Source organism: Solea senegalensis, linkage group LG8, assembly GCF_019176455.1.
Source record: "Solea senegalensis isolate Sse05_10M linkage group LG8, IFAPA_SoseM_1, whole genome shotgun sequence".
Taxonomy (NCBI): Eukaryota; Metazoa; Chordata; class Actinopteri; order Pleuronectiformes; family Soleidae; genus Solea; species Solea senegalensis.
In genome coordinates this window covers 16,457,187-16,483,130 of record NC_058028.1, presented here as the reverse complement: position 1 = coordinate 16,483,130, position 25,944 = coordinate 16,457,187, and the positions used below count along the sequence as shown (strand labels likewise).

General features: G+C 40.0%; 2 protein-coding genes across 5 annotated transcripts in view; both read left to right on the top strand.

Annotated features, from left to right (window-relative positions):
• Window positions 1–974: 974 nt before the first annotated feature.
• taf15 (TAF15 RNA polymerase II, TATA box binding protein (TBP)-associated factor) lies at window positions 975–9,720 on the top strand. Of its 4 annotated transcripts, XM_044032064.1 has the most exons (17): window positions 975–1,139; window positions 1,808–1,844; window positions 2,483–2,516; window positions 2,612–2,657; window positions 3,230–3,287; window positions 3,978–4,273; window positions 4,367–4,489; window positions 4,529–4,595; window positions 6,095–6,129; window positions 6,677–6,709; window positions 6,799–6,911; window positions 7,362–7,491; window positions 7,575–7,700; window positions 7,790–7,859; window positions 7,959–8,047; window positions 8,202–8,343; window positions 9,387–9,720. In XM_044032064.1, exons 1-17 carry the CDS (start codon window positions 1,130–1,132, stop codon window positions 9,424–9,426), a joined length of 1,449 nt encoding a protein of 482 aa, XP_043887999.1. In that variant the 5' UTR covers window positions 975–1,129; the 3' UTR covers window positions 9,427–9,720. The 4 variants fall into 4 exon arrangements, with proteins under 4 accessions (XP_043887999.1, XP_043888001.1, XP_043887998.1 ...); XM_044032066.1 differs by lacking the exon at window positions 6,095–6,129; XM_044032063.1 differs by having other exon boundaries at window positions 976–1,139; window positions 4,367–4,595.
• Window positions 9,721–9,956: 236 nt separating this feature from the next.
• mmp28 (matrix metallopeptidase 28) overlaps window positions 9,957–25,944 on the top strand; it is a 22,257-nt gene continuing 6,269 nt past the window's right edge. The window contains exons 1-5 of the mRNA XM_044032416.1: window positions 9,957–10,212; window positions 12,987–13,063; window positions 15,322–15,509; window positions 23,259–23,480; window positions 23,834–24,079. Of these exons, the coding sequence (XP_043888351.1) occupies window positions 10,099–10,212; window positions 12,987–13,063; window positions 15,322–15,509; window positions 23,259–23,480; window positions 23,834–24,079 (847 nt within the window). The 5' untranslated portion in view covers window positions 9,957–10,098. The remainder of the gene's footprint in view (window positions 10,213–12,986; window positions 13,064–15,321; window positions 15,510–23,258; window positions 23,481–23,833; window positions 24,080–25,944) is intronic.

Sequence of the window (25,944 nt, the reverse complement as noted above, 5' to 3'; positions counted from 1 at the left end):
GTCAGATGCAATATTAAAAAGCCTTGACTAAACGTATATGATGCTGCTGTGTTGACTGAAACACACTTAAGAGAAGAGTAGGGCTTTTATTTTATTTGAAGGAAGTGACGATTTTAGTCAATTTTTTAAAAAAAATTTAAATCCTAACTTTCTCTGTTGTTGTGGAATTGTAAAATAACCCTAACCCTACTAACCTAAGGCTACATCAGTAATAAAAAAAACATTGGCAGTCCTGTCCGTCTTTGAATCCAAATTGTTAACATATGAGGAAAAAAAGAGGCTCATTTCATCCTAAAGGTTGGCGACCCCTGCTCGAGAGCCACATGTTTATGAGGTTGCATTTGTGTACGATTCTTGTTTGAAACTCAAAAATGTATAAATAAATATGATTTATTTCTTGAGTTATCATTGCAACCCTAAAACTTGTTTTCAATAAAGTCAAATTCCTCTGCAACATTATTCAGTGTGGTCACATTTTCCCATCCCACTATATGATGGCAATGTTTGCTTCTTTTCTTAAATTAATGTGTTTTACTATAACATGCAAAAAAGCAGGTGTAGTAACATTATAAGTCTAATTTAATTATTAAACTAGACACTGAGAGGTACTGACTGTCACTACAGTGAGTTACAGTGTCAGAATGCAAGCAGAAAAAGTGCCTTTCATGTGCCAGTCTTGCTTATCTTTTACTCTTTTTTCTTTTATAAGTCCAAAGTGTGTTAAAAACGTATTAAATAGACTGTATTAAACTTAACGGATGAAATGAAGAGTTGATGTCGTGGCTCAATGAGAGTTAAATCTATTATTTTCATTTATATTTTTTTGGTGAAACTGTTTTTGCATATCATATACGCCGAAAAGCAAGACATGCAAATTCATGCATTATGTGAATTATAAAAACATATCTCCGTTAGGTGGCGGTAGTGCGCCTTGCCAAGAGCCAGTAAACCCATCAGAGAAGGAGGAGGAAGAAGAAGAAGGAGGCAGGGCACGTGAATAAAGGAAGTGCCGCAGTGTTCTCGGCTCTGTTCTCCGCTGCGTATATGTTCAACGCGGCTTTTATCTGCAATTCCAAACAATCAGGCTTCTTCGATCTTTTTTAAAACTAAACAAACATAGCATTTCACAATGGCCACTGGTGAGTAACGCGTTTGTGATTCGTCTGCCGTTGTTTTGCGCGTTTGTGTTTGGCTAATGAAAAGTGCTTTCGATTAGCACTGGAGCTAAATTAGCTGCTAACCGCGAGGCCAGGGCTCCGTCTATAACATGGCGAGTCTTTTCATCTGCACGGTCAAGTTAGCTTCGCCGGGCATGTGTTCAACTGTTTTTTTCCAGAATGTACTTAATGATCACTTGTAAATTCAACAGCAATTCACTGCGTTTTAAGTGTTAAATTGTGGATATAACGTGGATTAAGTATAACCGCGTCACCGTCAACAAGACGCCTGCTCCTTTTGTTTACAACGACGGTTACGTTTCTCAACGTTTGTGCTGTAACTGAATTATTTCAGTGATATGACATAGCAGTTATATTCGCATTTACTTGAGATTTAAGTGTAAATCATCGAGCAAGCTTGACTATTTAAGATCGTGATGATGGTGAGTTTCGTTTCACCATTTACACCCAGCCGCGACCAAAATGAGCGCCATTTTCCTGGATTGGCGTGGTGACGGGCCTGTCCCATTGCAATCTCGAGATTTCTTCCACAGCCAACAGTCGCCCTACTCGCATGTGTCTTAGTCGTTACCTATCATCTTTCCCCATTTTCTGTTTCAATAATCGCCTTTGTGTATCCCCCTCCCCAGATTCAGGCTACGGTCAGTATGGCGGTGGCTCACAAAGGTAATCGTCTTTCTGTCGCTATTCATGTTCATGTTTAGCGGACAACTCGTGTTGCCAAAATAAGCATAGGTGAAGCAATCAAAACATTCTTGAGTGGATGAACTGGGAAAATGTGACTATGAGCTTGTATGTGTGCCATAACTTGAACTAAGTTCCTTAGTTTTATTAACATAAATGTATTCTTGCAAAACATTTGTTTTCCTTAAATTGTAAGTGCTAACCTCTGCCAAGAACACAGTTTCCAAACCTGTGTTACTCCCTAACACCGTGGGCCATAATAAACTCTTGTTTACAACTTGGTTATTAGATGATTATTTGTGATTGGCAATTATGATAGTATCTTTAAACCTGAGAAAAGAACCAACCTTTTGTCAAGGCAGCCAAGTTTCCCACAATGTCACCTGTCTATAACTGTTAATAGTAAATAAATAAAACCACAAATGAATCCAGACCACCACAAAATCTGACAATTACCTTGGCCATCGCCTACATCCCGAGGAAATTTAATCTGAATCTAAATTTATTTGTGGAAGTTAAGATTTGAAGGGTAATGATATCTTTAAAATTACAAGAAAGTTTATCAATACATTTGTCTGCACTGTCTAATTGAGCCACATCATTTTGTCATTTTTCTATAGCTATGGGTCGTATGGCGGTCAGCAAGGTGGACAGGTAAGGCCCCTCCCAAGCTCCAACCCTTTTAGATATACTCATTTTTCAACAGGTTCTTTGTTTGTAATTTGTCTAAAAGCTTTTCTGGTTTACAGGGTTATGGTCAAGGAAATAATGGCAGTGGCTCTTTCACACAACCAGGTGTGTATTTATGTACAGTTATTTGTATTTTTTTCCCCACCAGATAAAATATCACTGTTAAATAAAAATGATGTGTAACCAGTTCTATAACACAGTAATGGTCTGCCTCTCCAATCTACATTTTGTCTGCATTGCAATCCAATTACATTCAATAATCTACATCTGATAAAAAATATATTCTTTGCTAAATATTAAATACATTAAACATTTTTCAAGTTTCTTATCAGTTGTGTGGTTAGTATCATTTATCTGTTACCCCATTTACTTGTGCTGGTCCAAACCAATGACGACAAGTTAAATATTTTATTGTAATATTTCCTTATATTTCAAAATAACTGGTTTCAAATATCACTGTTTCAATACTCAAATGTTCAGAATGAGCCATTAAAAAGTAAATCTTTACCGATTGACTTTTAAAAAGAAAATCCTTGTAAAATGTAGTACCTGGCTGAACAGTACTGATAAAACAGTAGTGATAACCGTCCGTAGTTGAGATGGGAATAAAATGTTTTATAGTATTTTAAACCCTTTGTCCTCGTCTTCTGACTTGTTTGTGTTTCCCTCCCTTTCAGAAGGGTATACCCAGCCTCAAAGCCAAACCTTTAATAATTATGGGCAAGAATCATCTGGGTAAGTCCCCATGTCTTTTTATTCAGGAACCCTTCTTAAATTTTGTTATCTGACTGTAAAGTGTACAGTATGTATGTACTGTTGCTAGGAACTGATCAATCAAGTCCAGTCATTCTACCAATGTGTAACTTTTTGAGAGTTTTCAGCCACAATGGAATAGTTTTCTAATATTAAAGCAACACAATTTCTCCAAGACAATTTTGATGGCACATCAACTCACAACTGGGTGAATGTTAACATCTACATCTAGTGTGTTTTAAGCTTGCTGTGTGACGGTCCTGTCGTCCATTCGGGTTCCGTTTTTTTTCTGTTGTCTTCAAAAATAAAACGATGTAATCATTTGTATAAGATGGCAGCCTACATTTTGAGCAGATAAATAATTAACTATAATCGGTAAGCCACAATTGACATGACAGTTTCTTAAAGGATTTCGACTAGTTATCGTCAAAATGCCCCCCAAACTTTTTGTTTCATATTGACCACCCCTAATTGCATCCTTGCAATTTATTAATTGATTTAAGTTGCAATTTTTTATTTAATAGAGCTTAATTGTTTAGCCCTGTTATGCATTATAGTATTAATTGACTAAAAATTGTTATCATACTCGTCATCTTTCCTGCCTCAATTCACTAGTGGCTTCTAATATTTATGGTCCTCGGCTGACTGTAATTATTTTTCTTACACTTAAAGGTTCAGTGACAAGTCGACCTTTGAGCAGCCAGGTTCCTTTGGTGGCCAGGGACAAGCGGGAGAAAGTTATGGTCAACAAAGCTCTTATAGCAGCCAAGGACAGGGTGGTGGTAGTCAATATGGAGGCCAGGGGCGAGGAGGAGAAAGTTATGGACAACAAGGTGGTGGTGCTGGATATGGTGGCCAGGGCCGAGGAGGTGCAGGAGGTGCAGGAGGAGAAGGATTTGGACAACAGAGTTCTTATGGTAGCCAGGGACAAGAAGCCAGCAGCGGTGGCTATGGAAGATGGAGTGAAGGTATGAGGGACTCTTATCTTGAGTATTTATAAATGCAAAACAAATGTTTCTGGAAATCCGGTTAAGATATTAATAAATCTTTCTTTATATTAGGTGAAGGTGGCGGTCAGGGTGGGAGGTTTGGACGCGATTCTGGTGACCGGTCAGAAGGAGGGGCCTTCAGAGGCCGAGGCCGCGGTAGCTATGACCGCAGTGGTAGTGGTGGATACGAGCGTGGTGGCTATGACCGCAGTGGTAGTGGTGGATACGAGCGTGGTGGCTTTGACCGCAGTGGTAGTGGTGGATACGACCGAAGCGGAAGAGGCGGACCTCCTGGTATGGGGTAAGTTGCACAGTGCCACTGCCCCCAAGGTACCTCTATATGACATGTTATGACTCGTTACCTCTCAGCCCATCATCACTCGTCTACTGCAAACCATCCACATTATTTATATTACTCATCTGCTTTGTGCCCAATATTTTCATAGTCTAGTTTTGTGTTTTCTCTAATGAGAACCTTCTTTAGGTCATATTTACTGCTCGTCTGCATTTTTCTACAGGTTCCTGAACCTTGTTGGATATTTAAAAAACACAACAAAAACTTCTTTACTCAGTTTTTACAAATGAGACTTCCTGCATTAAACCAGTAAAAGCATCCCTATTCAAGTGTATAGGGTGTATAGGTGTCGTTAGAGGTACTACTCATGTTTGGGGTCTTGTGTAAATGGAGATGGAACTTGCCTTTAAAGGAAGCCGTAAAGGTACCGCAGGTACAGGGTTTGTCCTCTCTTCAGCAGGAGACATTTTTTCTACACATTATGAAGGGACACACCATGAGTCTGTTTCAAAGACTCGATGAAATATGGTATTGCTAAGCTGATAGAATCAAAAAATGCTGTTGCACTCCATTAAGATTGTATGAACATGGAAAAACTGCTCCACACCCTGGTTTATGCTGCGACAAACCTTTTTTTTTTTCGCAAATATAAACTGACCCACCCCCTTTTTGGCATCCCATCCATTTGAGATGTATCCTTAAACCACAGCTTTGTATTGCTGGCAACAAGTTTTCATATCAGTTTACTAATTTCACCTTGATGTTGACAGTGTAGATTTTTTTTTGTTTCACTTCCATACCTTTTTAAAGTTAGATATCCAACATCCCCTTTTTTTTAAATGACTGACCCCCCCCCAATTTCAGGTGTGGTCGTGTCCTCCACAAACCAAATATTGGCGTTTGAACAATGGAATTGCGACAGAGAATGATGCTTTTAGACTTGGATCCACATTTTCAGCTGCTACGCCTTCAAGCGGTGTTCATGCAAGTTTTGTATATTTGACAATGGCGAACATGTGTGTTGTGTTAACATGGATCTACATTTTATACTACAGGTGTTCAGAGTGAATGAACTTAAAGTTGGACCTCAGTTAAAGGATCTCATTAATGCACTCAGTGGAAGATTGCTTATCAGTGGCTACACCCCTTCACACTAATTTGGCTTCTTGAAAGGAAATTAACAAATAAGAAAACATCAGCTGGTTTTTACAGCTCTTGGTATCCAATCTGGTCGTTTAAATAAAGTTCCAAATTTCTTTGTGAATGGTGACCCAGTGACATGTGATAATTGTCTTCACTCATCTGCCTGATTGTTCAATCAGAGCTGCCTAGTCGTCTGTTCAATGATCTCTAATGTCAAAGACTAACGCATTCCTCGTGTGAGACATTTTCACCATAGTCGCACACCCTGGCAGGAGTGCATACTGATGGGGGATGTAGGGGAGCTTTGAGCTCTCAGTTGGGACAAAGGAAAAGCCATCATATCTCCAATTTTTCCTCTGCAGAGGTGGTGACCGTGGTGGCTACAAAAATTACGGTGGTAAGTGACGAGCATCAGAACTGTGTCGGTGGGGGAGAAAAGAACTTGAGATAGCAAAAAAGTGGGATTAAAACAAAAGAAACTCAGTGAATGCCACCATTTTCATGTCCAGATCCCAAGTGACACCACCTATAATTCTTTCTCAGGATTTCTCATAAATCACTTCAGATATGGTAAATAAAGAACATGGAGCCTGAGTTGTAAACTAATGGTATTGTTGCATGAAGGGCAAGGGCTGATTATAAATGACAGAGGTGTTCCCAGGACGAAGAAGGAAAGCTTTCTAAAACTGGAGACATTTTGGTGGTTTTCATTTCTGGTGTAAGCTCTATAAAGAGAACAGTTTTGTTCTTGGTGTTGGTATGTGATGCAAAGGTAACACGGTAACACCCACCAGGGAGCTCTAAACATGGACTTTTATTCAGTTTTCTTTTATCATAATGCATTGGTAGGGATGAAGTTAATAATTGGTGTATAGAAAAAAACAAAACAGTATGGGCAGTTAAGATTCTTAAGTTTTCCCTCCCGTCCTCTCCTCTGTTCACAGGCTCTCGAGACTATGGCTCAAGGGATGAACCAGGTATGTCTTGCATGTTTTACTATCACTTTAATCTTGTGTAATCATCTAAAGTCACTTCTGAGACCATGGCTGGTATCTGTCTTCTACAGCTGCTGGAGAGCAGGACAACTCTGACAACAACACCATTTTTGTTGAGGGACTTGGAGAAGATTCCACCGAACAGGAAGTCGGCGATTACTTCAAGCAGATCGGTGTCCTCAAGGTATTGAATCAAAATAAGTAGTGTAAGAATTTGTGACCTTATGGTGATATTGCAACAAATGGCATGTGGGGGAACTACAGTGGCCTTCACATCAGAAAGGGTGGGGTTTGAAGCTGATGAAGTGAAATGCCAGGTCATACTAGGTCAAAAATAGTGAGCTGTTCTTTGTTAGCGTAGCAGGATTCTGTCGAGACATGGCAACTGGAAAATGGTGGAAGTGGTAAAATCACATCTCTTTCCCAAAGTATATATGAAAGCTTATTCTAACACTAATTATTTTTAAGTTATTATACACTTGGAAACATTCTTACATGTAAGTGTTTTAATGTCTGCCAATAAACCCTCAATGTTGCACACTGAGACCTGAAGTTGAACATTAAACCTTTTTCAATATCTGTCATCAAGCAAGTGGTATAATGGCAAGCACTGATTACTGAATATTATTATTAGGTGAACAAGAAAACTGGGCGGCCAATGATCAAACTCTACAATGATAAGGCCACTGGTCTGCCAAAAGGAGAAGCCACAGTATCTTATGATGACCCACCCTCTGCCAAGGCTGCTATTGATTGGTTTAATGGTGAGAACAGTGGCTTTTATTCTTTAAATTTTTTTGTATTCAACTCTGACATTATATCTTTAACTTTTTGGTTTGGTTTTTAGGCAAGGAGTTCAAAGGAAAAGCCCTCAAAGTATCCTTCGCCACATGTAGAGCTGAGTTCACACAGAGGGGAGGTGGAAGAGGACGTGGAGGAGGAGGAGGAGGAGGCGGTGGCGGAGGAGGTGGAGGTGAGTGATGTGTGCCAGTCACAGATGGGGGACAAGACGTAAGAAATATCAAGTTTTCAAACTGATGGTGTTTTTTTTTGTGTGTAAAGGTTTCAGAGGACGTGGTGGTGGAGGACCCAACTTTGATATCAAGGGAGGAGACTGGCCCTGTCCAAACAGGTTAGGAGGAGCTAAGTTATTCATGCAACCAAAACATTTGGCTCAATTAATGGAGCTTGGTTTATATGACTGAACTATCTATCTGGTCTCTTTCTTCAGCTCCTGTGGCAACATGAATTTTGCGCGGCGACAGGAGTGCAACAAGTGTGGTGCACCTAGACCAGGAGATGGAGGTTTTGGAGGTGGAGGTAAAAAAAAATGTTTTTATTATTATTATTTTTTTTTTTACATGATTTTAATACTTCATACTTCAGCTGTTCATCTGAACAAGATAATGGTTAATTGCGTTGTGTGTGTGTGATCAGTACATGACCTTACCTGGCAAAATAACTTACCTTGTAGACCGTGGAGGCAGAGGAGGTTTTGGCGGTGACCGAGGCGGTGGCTTCAGAGGTCGTGGTGGATTTCGTGGGGGAGACCGTGGAGGCTATGGAGGAGGTGGCGGCGGTGGTGGTTTCGGGGGTGGCTACAAGATGGGAGGAAGGTTTGTGACACTTTTTAATATATTGCTAATTAACTGGACCTTCTGCAAAATGGCACTTTTATGAGCTGAGAGTGTTTGTAGTTTTAATATTTGACCAGAAGAGGGGGCTGGATGCCTGAGACAAGTAAACAGATTTTTGGTCTTTCGCTTGGTTTAAATGTTGTGCCCTGGTTTCATCTCGGAAGGTAACAGTAATTCAGCGTTTTATAGTCGTATTATATCTTCAGGCTTTAAATTATGGGTGTTTGTCAAAATGAACAAGCATGTGACCTTCATTTTTTCTTTGTAGTGTTATTTAGCCATCAATTTTTTTCCATTATAAGAATGCATGATTACGTGCACTGAGAAGCATTGGAAAAACATTATATAGTTACCATAGTATAACTTCTATTTGTCTGTTGTACTACTAATAGTTGAGTTAAAATAATAGCATTTATACTGATGGTCTATCACTCCAAATTGTACTTAAATGCATAAGTCCTGTTTAAACCAGTAATCAAATGTGGATGATGAAATGTTTTCGTGCCTTTTTAGCAGAAGTTACCAAGAACAATTTGTAAAGTTGTATAAATTAGTAATCAACTTATTGAATGATTGTCAGGTCGGTTATTGTTGAAATGTCAAATCTGCAGACTTATTAATTTGCCTCTAGAAAATACAGTCACATTTACACTATTTGCCATGTTAATGGCCAGTGATGTTTTTAAAGTGTCATTTTAAATCCCTGCCTACCAAGAAGCCCAGATGTAGAATATTTTTGAAATTGAAAAATCTATTCTTGCTATTACTACTAATTTTTTGGGATGGGGGATGCTCACTGAAGGTGAAATTCTCCCTTAATAAAAGTGTTAGTAAAGGAAGGACAGTCTGCTTTACTGAAAGGAAATGACCAATTTACTGATTTTAAAAGGAGGCTGAAGTGGCAGCCACCATATTTTAATGTCATAACTGTTCATTCAATGTCAAAAGGAGGATGGATGTTAGACTTGAAAAAAGATACAGCCCAGCAACAGACGTCTTTTGTCTTTGTGTTTCCGCTACAGAGGTGACCGCAGAGACGACAGAAGAGACCGGCCATACTAATTGTTCAGATGGAAGCCATTCCAGCCCTTCAGTTAACAGCAGAGGGGACGGTTTAGTTTGGGAAAACTGGCATCGGTCAGATCTTCTGAATTTGAACAGTGCATCTCAACTATTTTCATCTGAGTGGGTGTGTTGAGCTAATGTGAAGGGACTGATTGGCACTGTTGGCATGTTTTTTTTTTTGTTTTATTTCTATGTACATCCTTTTAATTTCCTTGGATTGTAGCTACAGATGTTTTGTGAGATAGACTTCGTATCATTGTTTTGTATGAACAAATAAAATGTTTTACTTGGGTTCTTTTTTTTTTTTCAAAACAATATTAAAAAAACTGTGATCTTTTCCCTGAGTGTCCTGTGAGTTTATAATGGATCAGTTGCGACATTGAGAAAGTAAAGATGTCGCCACTTTAAGGTAGTTTTAAAGCATTGTGTGCGCCGGTGTTTTGCCCTGAGCTGCTGTGCGGGCGGGCACAGAGGGGCGGTGCTCTCCCTCCCCTGAAACACTCCACAGGGCTGAAACCACTCAATCCTCGCAGGGATGGGGATGTCGGGCGAATACGACAGCGGCAGTTTGCTCTCTGTCAGTGTCAGCGAGGGAACTCCGCTGCGAGTCAATTAATTGGAGCTGTACGGAAATGCACAGTGTGGTGTTGAGAGTGTGTTTGTCCCGCAATGATCCGCAGATCTCCCCAGCAGTGGGACCTAAGGGCCGCCTGGATCCTCACCGTCACTACCCTCATGAGCGCTCACTCCACCGGAGGATCACCGCTGCTCCCACAGCCTGAGGTACAACAACACACGGACATGTTCACACACATGTAGCCTAAAGTTAGCATTTATTGGATGTGAGTCTCCGTAATATCAACGATATGCGGCTTATATTGGAGAACAAAAACTTTGTTTTTGTGCTTTGTTTTGTCGTCCAAATAATTGATAATAAAAAAAAAAAAAATGATACCCTAGGTGAAATGTTGAAATTAAATGTCTTAAACTTTTAGTTTGGGAACAGTTTCTGACGTTTTAAGAGTAGACGAGAAATGTGTAACGTACATTAATCCCAACTACACTGAAAGCGGGAACATCTGCACATTTGAAAACCCTTACAAAAAGACATTGCCTTTAGTCTCATTAGTGTTTTCCATCACTTTACGTGCGTCTATATTGATCGCTGCTTTATACTTTTCCTGACTGTCAAATGAGCCACTTTGTATTGCTGCTGTTTGGGGTCTAACATGTGCATGAGCCACTTTTAGACTACTACACATGTACTGCACCTTTTACTGTAATGACACAGGTGATGCATATCAAGATGCTGATTAAAGAGCGGGATTATTGCACAGGTGATTGCACTTTGGACTGGTCACAGTAAAGGCGTCTCTAAAATGTACCAACAATAAAATGCCAGTCGAAGGCTCGCTTATCGTGCAGTAATCGTGCTCTTTATTGAGCGTCTTTCACTCTCTCATACAGATTTTTAACAAATTTGTCAGCAAAATTCTTTGAAAATGAGAGCAAAAACTAAAGTAATGTATGTAATGTGTACATTCATATTGTGTATATTATGTACAATGTATACTGTATTGATATGGGTATATTTTATATAGGTTTTCTTGTAGTTTAATTACTGGCTTTGGTGCATGTGTAATCATTACAGGATCATTTAATATATCAGTGTCATATACAGTGTGCACTGTGCAAGTGTCTTAGGCCACTAATAGATTTGTTGTTCTAACAATGCTATAATGACTTTACAGTTAAAGTGTCAGGTATTTCATGTGATCTACACTTATATACTTGAACAACAGAATAAAAAAAAAAAAACCTGGATGGGAACTGTAATTAATGTTATTAGTACAGTCTGTGTTTGTCCTATTTAGATAAAAAATAAATAAAAATAAAGCTGTGAAAAAGGTGTATTACACCAGGTAGAAGATGCATGGATGTCGTATATGACCCAGGCACATTTAACAGAATACGAAGGGACTATTAATACAATCAAACCTATTAGGCTACCTGGAGTGCTGCATTCATGGTTGGTTCCGCTGTAGGAATTTATGTTGGAGTCTTTGAAGGACAGTGAAATAGAGGCTGCTTTGGGCTGCTTTTGGGCCACCATTTGAATAGGCTGAGTCTATGGGAACCAAAACGTGTCCCTTTTAGAGAAAACATGCTGGTGCCGTTCCCAGCTGGCATAGGAGTGAAACGACGAACCTTCTTGCTGTGAGGCAACAGTGCGAGCCAAATGCTCCACCGTGTGGCCCTAAAGCCAATGTCATTTAGAATAATAAATAAACCAGAGCTACTGAGATATTGGGAAATGTAGCTTTATATAGCTTGCTGTGTTGAAAACTGCCTTTTAAGTCTGTTGTCTTTGTTGATATGTAATATGCCCATGTCAGACTAATACAGTAGCTTTACATAGTGGAAAACAAGGGACCAAACCCACTTTAAATAGTAACAATTATATGTGTGTATGTCTCAGATTTTACACTTAATTGCCTCTCTGTGGTCTGAGATAAATTTGACTTCTGTCTTCATCAAAACTCTTTAAGCGTTAGCATCATTTCATTACATGTGTTTCCACAGCTCCTCTCTACTGTTCTTAGATAAAACAAAGCCCTCTGGCATATTCCAGTGTCTGCACTGGGACAAAGGGACATTTTTTTGTTGCACATTCCTTTTTGGCAAAGCACAGCTGTCCTCTGCTCAGTTTTATTTTTCCATCCCACCTTCACCACATCTGTAATCATAGCTGCGCTTGTTGTCTGAACATGAAACGTGCTACATACACACAAAGAGTCATGACTGAAAGATGATCATATTAAGCTGTTATGAACACAACTACAACACGACAACAACCTGTTGTCATGAGGCCTGTTTTTATTTTTTATCTACGGGCGTTCATTTCAAGTGTAGAGACACTTGCATGTTGACATGAAATTCTTGAGCAATAATAACTATGAATTTTCAATGACACCCCCAAGGGTTTCTTTGTCTTATGCAGGGTGGTCCAGATGTATACATCCTTTCCTGGCAACCTACAACACATACAGTACAAATGGGAAAATTATCACTTCACTTTTATAACTGCTCATTTTCCTTATTGGGGAATCTGGGGATTTACCACAGCATGTTTTTACACTTACCAGACACACCACTCAGGACAACTTTAGTTTTGGTGTTTGCATTCATTTTATTAGCTCTTCTGTACCTAATAAAGTGGCAGGAGTGGCACCCAGTGTGGTTTTATGTTTAGCAGTCCTTTTGCTTCAAGGTTCGACATGTTGCGCCTTCATTGGTGTGTTTTTTTTTTATTTGAGTTAATGCTGCCTCTCTATAGCCCTAGAGGTAGTTGTGTCTGAAAATCCCGCTTGTAAAGAGTCAGACCAGCCTGTTTGCCAGTAACAACCATGTTGACCATGTATAAGTACATTTAATTGCTGTCATATAATTGGCTGATTAGATATTTGTAGTAGGCACTTAAAAAAGAAGAACTTATAAAAGAAGTGTGTTTTCCTTGCTGGTTTTCTGATGCTCTATTTAAAATATCATATTTGCAGGTTTTTCTGGAAAAGTACGGCTACCTCCATCAGGACGACCATATCCACAATGCAGTAGAGGTGAAGTCAGCCGTTCGGTATGTGATTTTTAAAAACAAATTGTTGTGATGTTGTAATGAGAAAAAGGTGTGGTATGGATTATTTGTTTTTGCTCTTTTTCTTTGATGCAGCGTTAAGTGTGTTTTCGTCAGGGGGAAGGTAATAGTGGTGGTGGCTGGTGGACCAGCCCGTGGGGCTGTACGTCCGTGCAGGGCAATAAAACACACCCTCACCTCTGCAGAGGGAAACCTCTGCTGAACCCTCTCTGAACCAGGCAGGAATTTAAAGAACCTCGCCCTCTGGCCCATATACCACTGCTCTATAATGAATACTGATTGAAAAGCTAAGCTCTGTTGGGTTAGTCAACCGTGTGTTTGACATTTGTCATACAACGTCTTCTAAAATGTTATTTCTTCACCTTCATCAAGGCATCTGCTCAAATTTCCCTCACACAGGAGTCATTGATGTCTCTGATGATTAGATACTGAAGTGAATAAAGGTCTTAAGCCCCTCGTATACTTAATGTTGCACCATCATGAGGCTACTGTTGACTACAACTGCTAAACGTTGCAGGTTCTCCTCTCTTATATGAGGTGGTGGTGATTACAAGCAGTCTTGTATAAAGTGCCTTAAAGTGCCTTCTTACCAGACTTTGGTAGAAGTTGAAGTCACTTTAAACTATCACTTAAGTAAAAGTCTTAAAGTATATGACATTTACTCTACTTAAGTATTTCCTGATTAAAATTAGAGTAGTAATGATTCAGTGTTAGGGTGAGTTATCTTTCATATGTGTCCTTGAGCAAGACACTTTACTCCATGTTGAAGTGTATGAATGGGTATGAAAGATGTGTGAATAAAGCAGCTCATCAAGACTATATAAATACAGACCATTACCAACTCCTTCTTCTTCTGATTTAATTTGGTAGTAACGAGTAACAAAGATAGTTAGAGGAAATGTAGTGGAGTGAAAGTAAAAGTTGCTAGAAATATAAATTAAGTAAAGTACAGATATATGTGAATTTTGTACTTCATTCTTCATTTTATTACAACACTGGTTACAAGAAATCACATTGAGTATCTGTATTCTGCTGTGTTGTGTTAAACCTCGTTAAACTCAGTCAACTGTCCAGTGTTTGGTACAGTATTACTTTAAAGCTGAGGTCTCAAACTCACATCCACTTTAATTCATAATTAATTCATTAATTTTGCATCCTAAATATGTTTATATTGTGAACTATTTATCGTTCCATATGAAAACAACACTTTTATTTTGAAAATATGTGAAATACCATCATTAATATTTTAAATATTATTTACTTTTCTCAAAAACTTGGACTTTTTTTTCACTTGATCAGTCGACTACTGGCCAGACTAGACACTCGGTGGCTGCCAGGTAATATGAGTTTGAGATTAAAGGGATATTTTTGAGGTGGGATTGTTAATTGTATGATGGTGTTTTATGGCCGTGGCAATGTTATGTTATTATTCTGCCTCTGATTAGTTTACATGAACAGTAACAATGTAACATTCAATGTAATATAACATTCCTTTATGTGAAAACAGGCGTTTGTGTGTATACACTGGCAGTGCAGGGGCGGGCGGGGGCAAGAAGCATTTGTCCCTCCAAACTGTCAAAAAGCCAGGTTGTTGAGCAGTAGAATTCACTGCTGAAACTTCTCATGGATGATATTGTGTGTTTTCAGTCATACTCCTACCTGTTTGCATGCATACTGAGAAAAGCAGATCTTATGTGGGCTAATTTGACAGTGGTTTGAATTTAAGGGGCATTTGTTTACATTTAAGTGTGTTTAAATGACACACTACAGTTTCAATGTTTCAGTACTTTCTTCTTCCCTCTTATTTGAAATGAGGTTGTATGAAAAAAGAATTCGGGAGTTGCTGTTAGTTTGTCTCTGTGACATAATTTTGTGTTTTTCACACACATCACTGATTTTAGTGATGAGGCAGTGGACGTAGCCCAACAACACCTGTGTTTTGTATAGTGAAATTGTTGTACTTCAGTTTCTTTTTGGAAAAAGCTGTGGAATGGCAATGTAATGCAGTGGACATCTTTTTAAGATAGCATACACTTGAATTTAATTTGCTGAATTCTATTGTTTAGTAACTGAAGTCTGTTTTCCTGTCCATGGTCACAGCCATGTTTTTCTGAGTGTCTCAGACAGGAAGTATCGGGTAACATTTAAATTCCTGTTGGTTTATGCATTGTTTGGTGTGATTGAAAAGCCACATGTCTACTCAGGAAAGCATTCAGACAATCGTTTTCCTCTTTCTGCAGCGAGTTCCAGTGGCTGTCCCGGCTTCCTGTCACAGGTGAACTTGACAGCGCCACCCTGAGGCAGATGGCGGAGCCTCGCTGTGGAGTGTCGGATGAGGGCAGCCACCAGATCTGGGCTCTGAGGGTGAACGGCATCTTTACTGGAAAGAGAGTCACGGCAGGACGCAGGAAACGCTCTGTCACACAAGGTACTGATACCATGTTTTTACGTGTGTTTGTTTCTGCTTTAGGGTGTGAATGACGTCCTAAGAGCTGTGTAAAGAAACGGCTGATATAATCCACTGCCTTGTAAGTGTAGCTTTTGTGTGTCCTATTGTGGAGTGGTCATAAAGAGGCAACAGTTAACTGGGAGGCTCCACCTTTTGTAAACTAAAGCACCAGATAGAGCTCAGTGGTGTAATTAAAGGTGTTGGCGTGTCCGTGTTGCACGTGTCAGTCTGGATGGTTTTGGGTTCCCACTAGCCAGACAGACACTACTCTCACCTTTCTTACCGCGGCAACCATGGTAGTGGCCAATAGTATATTAGCACGCAGCTTCAACCCCATCTCTATTCTTTTTCATCTTCGTTTTAGTTGGTCGCCAGTTGGTCAACGATGATCATTGTGCCACCTACTGGCAACAGGAAATCCACCTTTAATTACCTTTACAAGCTTTACATTTGCTATCCTCTGCCATTGCACATCCACAGCTGCTGCTTGCAGACCTAGTATTTGATTGTTCTTTAGAAGTAAAAATGTGCTGTAATTTTCACATCTAACAGTAATAACAGCAATAAAAGGCTTTGCTTGTGAGCAGATCAGTGAGGTTTGATCACGCTGCAGTACTTAAAGTGTTTAACGGTGGTTAACATTGTTGCTGAGCTCAGCCGAGTTTCTCACAGAACCTGAGAACTTACTGAGCACACAGTCCTGGCTGTGTTACAGAAAACACCTGAAATTACAAACTACATTTCTGTGTTTTGTATATGTAGAGTAAATGCTACATTAAATTGGACAAAACTTCTTACGTCAACCACTGAAATATTGCACACAGCCCCTCACTGTGCATGTGGTAGTATATTACTGTGCTTTAATTAACATGAATGGGGAGTATACAGTATATGACTGTGTGTGTGTGTGTGTGTGTGTGTGTGTGTGTGTGCGCTGAAGATGAGCACTAATAACTAATTCCTTATACAAAACACTACATTGTTATTTTTTACATTTTCAGCATCATGTTATACAGTTGCATCCTGAACTGTACCTTTAGAGGCAGGTTGTTGGTACGATGTGTAAATGTCTCTGTTGCTGTTGTTCATCACATCCACTCTGTGAGCAGCAGCAGCTGCAGCAGCTGGACATCAGCACCAGTGGAAGGAGACTTCTCTCCTGCTCACGGCTTTTGCCTCCAGCCTCATGGTGTGTGTGAAGCCTCTGCATTCCTACGTGTCACTGACGAGGTTGGCTAATGTTCAGGGAATGCAGTTATGGCTGACGTTTGCCTCTTCGTGTCAGTACCTGACATGTTCCCTCTGGTAAACACATCCATAACTGACTGAGTGGATTACATTGTTTGCCAGGCTGAAGCTGAGGCTGATTCTCTGTGGCCAGATTTGTCTACAGGCTGATGAGTGGGTTTCCTCGCTGAGTGATGAGCAGGATTATGGTCTGTTCTGGTGTAAGAAAGCAACTCTCTGTCATTATGTTAGTTCCTGACATGACTCACATAACACACCGTAGCATTATCACTCAGATTGGCATTAATGAACATCCTCTTGTTAAACCACTTAAAGATCTGCCTTCATTTATCCACTGATGGATTTAATTAGTCTAATTACTTCTTCTCATGTTGTGTTGTGCTCCAGAAGCAGCTGATATGTTTCTGCTTGCAGCTGGAAGAATGCTGACTGGAAGAGTTTCATCCATGGTTCAGACGTTTTAACTAACATTTGGCAAAACTTAAAGTATCTGCATTTTCTGGTTAAATAGAAATGCTGTGTACATCCTGTGCAGTAAAGGTTAATTTGAAAGCTTCTTATTTTCAGTCCACCTCTTTCCTCCAGAGATTAATGATTCATCTCGTCCACACGGTTGGCGTAGTGGTTAGCGCTCTTGCCTTTGCAGCAAGAAGGCCGGGTTTGCGACCCGTTTGGAACAAGAGCCTTTCTGCATGGAGTTTGCCTGTTCTCCCCGTGTGTGCATGGGTTTTCTCCAGGTTCTCCAGTTTTCTCCCACAGTCCAAAAACATGCAGATCTTGGGATTAGGTAAATTGGACACGCTAAATCAGGGGTATCCAGATTTGATAATGTGAAGATTTCCGGGGGCCTATGGTCACTTCAGACCAAAATTTCATTGTCACAACTATGATTTTTAAATGAAAATGGAGCCAAATATAAGCCACGCAGGAAGCGCCTTTCTTTCACATCTGGCGTCAAATAACATAACGTAATATGAGATGAGTGAATATAGCTGTCTGTCACAGGTGGGTTTCAAACCCAGGACTCTGGTTTCACAGAGCAACGCCTTGCGAGTGAAGCCGATTCTCTGTCCAAGTCCCTCCCTGGCCATAAATAATACATTATAAAACCAAAACTGTGGGATGTAAAAAATCTCACCGAGGGACTTTGGACATGCCTGCTCTAAATTGACCGTAGGCGTGAGTGTGAGAGTGGATGGTTGTTTGTCACTATGTGGCCCTGTGATGGGACTGGTGACCTGTCCAGTATAACAGTATACCTGGTAAATAAGTATTTAAAGCAGCTAATTTAGAAGAAACCCATGTGTCATGTACTCCATTGCTATTAGCAGATCTGATATTGGGAAACATAACTTAAATATCACATTAATGCTTTACATTGGCTTAAGAGAGATGTGTGCCATTGCCACCATGTGACCATGTGAGTCATGCATGTGGTAAATGCATCAGCACAAAATGTGACACAGCTTAGTTGTTTTGTTTAAACGTTTGAAATGACTTTAAAAGTCATTGTATCAAAACCACTGAAGTTTTGTGTTGCACCGTGAACGAGGAGTGGGCTGTACCCAGAGACTTGTCAAAAACAGTGTTGACATCAGGTTGTGTGTGCAGTGTAACACGATCATCCCCCCTGCAGGTTGGTGCGGGTCGTCAGTCAGAGGAGTTTTTGATGGTATAATGGCTGAAGGAAGTGGCATGTTTAAACTGAAACTGCAATACCATGATATTATCTGATATTACCATGAACAATCTCATGCCACCCCCACGGCTTCCCAAGGTCACATCAGTATTTGACACAAAAACAGTGGCATCAAGCCATCACTACTGCTGCGGTTAGCAAACGCCTGTGTTTTCTCTCTTCCACATTCCAGAGATGTGCAGGTTAACTGGTGACTCCACCTCAGCCTTAGGTTTGACTGTAATCAGCTGGTGAACCCTTGTGATTTATGTCAGCTTATTCACTTTCATAGACTTTACATTTCATATACTTTATATTATCATCTTTAACATTTTGGTGTGTTTTTATGTTGTTTCTTGTATTTTATTTGACATCTTGTACTGTCTTTATACTTGGTGACCTTGAGTGTCCTGTAAGGCGCCTATTAATAAAATATATTGTCATTATTATTATTATCTGTATGTTGATATTTCAAGTACCAGTAATATTATGACACATCAGTCTACCTTCTCTCCTCGATGAGACGAGCCTTCGTTAACTGTGAGCTTAATAGTTTGAGCCGTTTGTCCTTGACACCAGACGCTGCTGCTGCTGCTGCTGCTGCTGCTGTTTATTAACCTGCAGCTGTGGTGTGATGCGCTAACATCGCTGCCTCTCAGCTTCATGAAAGCTGAAAACAGACCTTGACTTCGAATCTCATGGTCGTTCCCATAGATATTTACAGAACTGACATTCCACCGCCCTACAGTGCAAAGTGTGTGTGTGTACATGTGTGTTTTAAAGGTATGCACATATATATGTATATACTATTTAATAGCTTTCACATTGTATTGCAATCATTCATAATCTTGCCTGAAATCTTAGCTGATTAAATCATCAACACTTAAACACTCAATTGTCTGCAGATTATTTTCATTTGTCTTTTGAGCACAAAATGCCTGAATCGTATAGTTCCATCTTCTCAAATGTGATAGTCTAAAATGATATGAAATAGAGAAAAGGTATTAGGTTTGATTTTCAGAGTGTTTGTCCGTATGATTATGTGAACGTGGTCTCTGGGAGATTGTGATGACATTTCAGTGCTCATCTCTCCACTGTCTTTACATCACTCTGTGGGCTGTAATCTGGTCCCGACCCTCAGGATGAGTTGTGACTGAATCAATATCTTATGGTTTCGTGTCATCATCTTCATCTGGTTGCAACTTTAGCTGGCTAGATTCAGTTCTTGCTGTAGACTGATTAATCAATTGGCTGATTAATCAATAAGTAATAATCAGTATATATATACATATGTATATATATATATATATATATATATATATATATATAATGACACATTTCTATCTTTGCCAGTAGAAACATCTGTGCGTGTGTGTGTGTGTGTGGCAAATGGGTTCCTCGACACCAGTGACAGAATCTCTTTGCACGACCACAAACAATAACTTTGGCTATCACATGATCTTAGTCACTTCCTAATGTCTGTGATAACCCTCCCTCCCTACACTGCTGCTACGGAGGACGTCATGTTAATTGCTTCCATAAGGGAAGTGGAGGAATGTCTTGTGTGAATTGGACTTCCTGGCTTCCCCTGCCGTCTTCGGGGACCTATTACTCTGTGGAGGTCTGGGACAGAGAGAAGGCGCCCGAGCTCTTTCTCATCTACTCGTGTCACATGACAACAGGCTTAATCTACAGTTCATCTATGTGAGAATGTTAGAAAGTTTTAAATTTGGTCTTGCATAACTCCTGGAGACTTAATTATCTTTTCTTTCCTTTCTTTCTTTTCTTTCTTTTCTTTAATGAATGTGAATCAGTGGGATAACTTATTTCCCCAGATACAATTCAAGTGAAGTGTGTGACACAAATCAAGGATCAATCCAGAGCCTGGTGTACACAAAAATAAAACTATTTCACTGAGGTTTTTGAAAATTCTGTGAAAGAAAGAGTTATGAGAGGACGTAAATAGCACATGTGATCAAAAAGTGTTTTATTGCTGCTTCCCATCTTTCATTTTAGTAATTTTTGCTTGTTGCACTAAAGCTGGCGATTTTACTCACGATTTACGGTTGAGCACAGTCTTCAGCAGCCGACACTCATTGGGGACAGTCAGCCCGGTTATTTGGCCGCAGAAATCTGTTAGTGTGTGAGGGTAACAAACAGGAGCAGGAATATCAAAACTGTCGCTCTCATAGAAATGGTTGCTCTCACAAGGGTTTGCGCAACAGTTTAATCAGTTGTCTTCAGTTGGTTTGACAAGTCTGTGATCCCTGCAGTCGGTCAGTGTGTACTCCAAGTCTTTTCAAAATCAGTTACAACTGTGAAGGTTATGTAATGTGTCTCCAGCTTAAGTCGAGGAATGTTTCCTCATCGGTCCACACATTCCTCCTCTCGTCCACTGATTCAGCCATTTTTCCAAGCTCGAGTCATGTTTCCTTTTTTTTTTTCCTTATTCCAAGATGGTTTTCAAGTGTTCTGTGTTCCATTCAGGGCATAAAGACAGGCTGATGGAAACCCACTTTGTGTTACTGTGTAGTTGCTCCCACAGAAACACACACTGATGTCATTGCCAAACCCAGTGACAGTATGTAGTGCATACCTCTTTTTATCACGCTCACCTTTCACATGACTCGTTGCTCTGTATTATTTAGCTGCAAACGGCATCAAAGCAGCTCAAATTTGACTAAAGTGGCAAGTGCAGCATACTGTGTAGGATTGTTGTGTGTAATTCTACCTCGAGTGTTAACAGACCTCCCTCTCACATTCGGCCTGTCAAGAAAGACATACGGCGACTCCGTTTTTAAATATTTTGACAACGGAGAGTGTGTGTGATTGATGATGCCACTTTACGGTTAAGACTCAAATGTGAAAGTATGTGTAAACCCAAAAAAACCAAAACACTCTTGTACCAGGTCGTCTCACATGAGACTGCACAAGGACAATTTCTCCTGAATTTGATGTCAACACTCTGTGTCTCATCCTTCTTGAACCGTCAAACTAGTACATTATTTTTGCCCGCTTTGAAATGATAGAAATGCAACAGTAACTGAAGAAAATATGCAGAAGATCTTCTCTAAATGCAAAACACATCAAACCTTGATGCACATGTGCTACAGCAGCAGAAGAACACACACACAATAAAGTGGCCAGTGGGTAAACACTTAAGTTTACTCTCTAATTGTTTACATTCTGGAACGGTATATAGTTTTTTTTAACTGTGATTGTCAGAGGTACTGACACATGTATCTGAATATGTTCTTTATCATATTTGTAAGTACTCCCATACAATATGAAAGTATTTGTTACCACAGCAGCGTGTAGACACCAGGTTTGAGTTGAATACTTGCAGAGGTGATTCAGAATAGATGATTATTATATTGAACTCCACACATAGTTTTAAAATGTTTTTCCCCAGTTCTGTCTTCAGCTCTGTCGGGTCTTACACACTCAGTCTGAGCAAGTGTCCAGTCTCTGCAGCTGCCTCTCCTTAAAGGTCCATATTATCTAATGATTGTTTCCTGTGAGGCAGCCTCTCTGTCTGCTTGTTGTGAATGCCTGCTGCATGTTTTAGAGCTTGTATGTTTGCTTTGTTTCTAGATTGCTATGCTGTGTAATCCTGTGTATATATGTGGAGAGATTAGAGTATTTTAAATTAAAAGAGGGGCCGGTTTTACAGCCCCCCCCCCCACCCCCATCTCTGGATCCCCGAACAAATGGGAGTTTCTGAAGTTTGCGACACGTGTAATTATGTCTAAGCTGAGAAACCACACGTGTGTGAAGGTATAAACAGTTGCTTGATAGTTTACCCAGCTGTGCTTGAACACGGTTAACATCCTGTCATCTTGGAGCGGCTTCACGTCTAATGTCATGAGATATCCCACATTTATAATACAGGATATAAAGTGTTTGGAAATATTATGACCAGCGTTGTACAAATGTAAACACTGTAAATGTTAACGTGACAAACCAAAGAGGAACACCGAGCATGAAGGCTCAATAAAAAAAGTCAAGTTATTTATATTTTGTACTTTATATGACAGGGTTAGGGTAAAGTTAGATTATTTGAAAGTAAACAAATCAGGCCTCAAGTCACAAATTGTCAATTGTCAACGAGCACCTTTGGTATTAATGGTTAAAAATTCTAACTGTTATTATTCATTGCAGCTCTAACAGAAATGACATTGCCTCTCTGCATTTGTTTGAAGTATTTTTTGATTTTTTTTTAATGTAAAAATGTTGCAACTGTTTGCTCTTATGTTCACTGGGCTGTTTTTTTTTTACCTGACAGCACAAAGGTTGATTTAAAACTCCGCCTGTATGACTCACTGAACATTCAATCACAGAGGAAACAGCAGTGGCACTCAGTGGAGGACATATTTCTGCCAATCCTACTTAAGTAGAAGTACAGTACACACTGTACAGTCTCAGTTCTGCTTTTTAACGTGATGTAGTGGCTCTGCAGGGAAAAATAAAGTCATTTCTTTCACTTGTGGTATTCAAGTTTAAAATGAGGTCATAGTGGAGGATCCATGATGTTTTTCCTTCCATCTCCTTATGAAAAATGAATGAATTTGTTTATTGATTAGGTTCATAATTTAAGTATAATTGTAATCTCTGTGCCAGAGAAGAAAATACTCCCTAACCTTTAAAGATTGAACTATATTTGTGTTTTTTATTGATGAGCAGTGGATCTATTCTGCTGACATAAAAATGTCATAAATGAGATGACGATCTAATACCTGTGTGTCTAATCTCTCTCTCTCTGTCCGTTTCTCTCCCTGTCTGTGTGTGCACATGATCTCCAGTGGAGAAATGGTACAAACGCCACCTGACTTATCAGATCGTGAACTGGCCTCGTCATCTGTCCCTGGGCTCGGTGCGTCTGGTGGTGCACGCGGCTTTCCAGCTGTGGAGCAACGTGTCGGGCCTGGTGTTCCAGGACGCCCCTGAAGGACCTGCAGATATCCGGCTGGCTTTTTACGAGGGAGACCACAATGATGGCGTCAACAATGCCTTTGATGGACCAGGTCAGGCTCAATCACACAGATTCAAGACTACATATCTAAGCAAGACGGTAATTATTTAGATGATGGAGTAAATGTGTATCTGGTATCTGGGTATGATAAGGGCTGGGTAGTGATTGAAATTTTCCACACTGATGAGACTATCTATTTAGGTGCTGGAATTTAAAATGGAATGCCAGTATTAGGTGATGCAGTTTAAGTTGATACCATAAAGATCTTACTCCCACAGACACTGAGTAATTAAAGCTTAAAAACTAAACACAATAACCTGATTATAACCACAATACCTGGTTGTCATCAGATTTAAGCAGTAGTTTGATCACATGTCACCCGTCTTCTTCTGCTCTGATCGTCAGGGGGAACTCTGGCTCACGCCTTCCTGCCGCGCCGGGGCGAGGCCCACTTCGACAAGGCGGAAAGGTGGACGCTAAACGGACACAAAGGACACAACCTTTTCATGGTGACTGCCCACGAGATCGGACACACACTGGGACTGGAGCACTCCCCGGTGCGCCACGCCCTTATGTCGCCTTATTACAGGAAACTGGGACGCAACCTGGTGCCGAGCTGGGACGACATCATTGCAGTGCAGCAGCTGTATGGTGAGAGGACATCGATCTGTTTGAGTTTATGTTTTAAGACTCAAGTTGTCTGGACCTGTGTTCAAACTATACTATTTTAAAGGTCCAGTGTGTAACTGCAGTGGCCTTCGTATTCTTTCTTCTTGGTTTGCACAGTATGTGCACACTTTAAGATTGCACAATGTGCTCTCTGGCTGGTTTGTCCATCCAGGCTTTTGTAGAAGCCTTGTGGTCCAAAATGGTGGCCCATGTAAAGTAATGCCCTTGTCTAAAGTACATCTAAAATATTTTAAACCCCAACAGTTTTTATTTGGAAGCAGTTATTGATGTAGAAAAAACATACTCATGATGGTATATTCAATTTTTGCCAATAAGCTGGACCTTAAAGGCCTACTTATATAGAAAAAAATATAGAAAAATGTGTTATTTGATCATCAGACAGTGGATCTGAGATACATGTCTCATAACAGAAGAAGTATAAATAAAATAAATAAAACTGACAAAAGGTAGAAGTCTAAATGACTGTCTTCAAAGACAATAAAAACCAGACACTGCTCTTCACTGTGTTTCTGTAAAATATCTGAAAAAATACAGTAAAATGTAATCAAACTCTGTCATAGGATGTGAATTCAACAAACACAGCAGCGTCATAATTGTTTTAAGTTTACTCTTAATTTGTGGGGAAAAAACTGAACTGAAAATAAAAACACTTACTGTGATAAATGTCTGGTCCAGGACCACTGGGTTTAAATGAGGCTGCACTTAGTCAGACTGAGCTATTATTGAAATAATACACAGAACCAATTACATGAATTCCAGACTTTGAAGAAACACAGGAGTCATTTTTGCTCTGTGGCCCATTAAATCCAGAGTTATAGCACCGAGCTGTGAAAAGGCCTAAGAGGCAGCCCCCAAAGACACCAGCTGCACACGCGGAATAGAAATGTGTAGAACAGCAAAATCTGGAGTGAAAGTGCCAGCTGGTCATTTAAACCTGGCTGTGACTAAATGACTGAATGATCCAGAAAGTTGATGTATCCTCACCAGTTACATCCATTAATGTGATTTGCAGTGACTTTATATTTCACTGTGTCCTTGGCGACCATGATCAAACCATGGAGCCTCATGTTTTTACAAAATGTCTTACAATTCACAGACAAATCTAAAATACCGTACACAAATGAATAGATTTTATTTCTTCACCACCCTCAAACAAGAATACAGTAGGTTTAAGTACAACAAAACATGATGACACTGTGCTTACTGTATTGTATTAATAATTATAGTAACGCATAAGACTTTTATAGTGCTCAAAGTCACCTTACAAACAAACAAACAAACAAAGGTTGTTTAGGTTGGTTTTGAGTTGGGTGATTTCAGGATGCGGATGTTTGGAGGTTCACATGGGGAGTGATGTCGGAGGAGGTCGGTGATGTACCGAGGAGCAAGATTGTTCAGGGCTTTGCAGGTGATGAGAAGAACCTTAAATTTGATCTGGAACTCTATTGGAAGCCGGCGTAGTTTCTGTAGGAGAGGTGTGATGTGGTCTCTGGAGTAGGAGTGAGTCATCAGCCTGGCAGCTGAGTGTTGAACGTACTGAAGTTTTTGAAGGTCAGTGGACGGAAGGCCGTAAAGGATGCTGCTGTTGCAGTAATCAAGTCTGGAGGTTATGAAGGCGTGGATCAGTTTTTGTGATATGTTTGATGTGTGGTCTGAAGGAGAGAGTGGGATTTCTGATTTATTGCAATTTAGTGTGAGGAAATTGTAGTTCATCCAGGCTTTTATTTCAGTGAGGCAGTCTGTGAGAGTGGAGACAGAGTGGCAGAAGTGATGGATCTGGTAGACGGGTACAGCTGGGAATCATTGGTGTAACCTTGGAAATGCAG

What these genes read in the sequence shown, in the direction of transcription:
- taf15 (XM_044032063.1), top strand. An exon ending in CGGTGGCGGAGGAGGTGGAG is followed by an intron (nt 7,701 to 7,789) that starts GTGAGTGATGTG and finishes TTGTGTGTAAAG; the next exon opens with GTTTCAGAGGACGTGGTGGT. An exon ending in GGCTACAAGATGGGAGGAAG is followed by an intron (nt 8,344 to 9,386) that starts GTTTGTGACACT and finishes TTTCCGCTACAG; the next exon opens with AGGTGACCGCAGAGACGACA.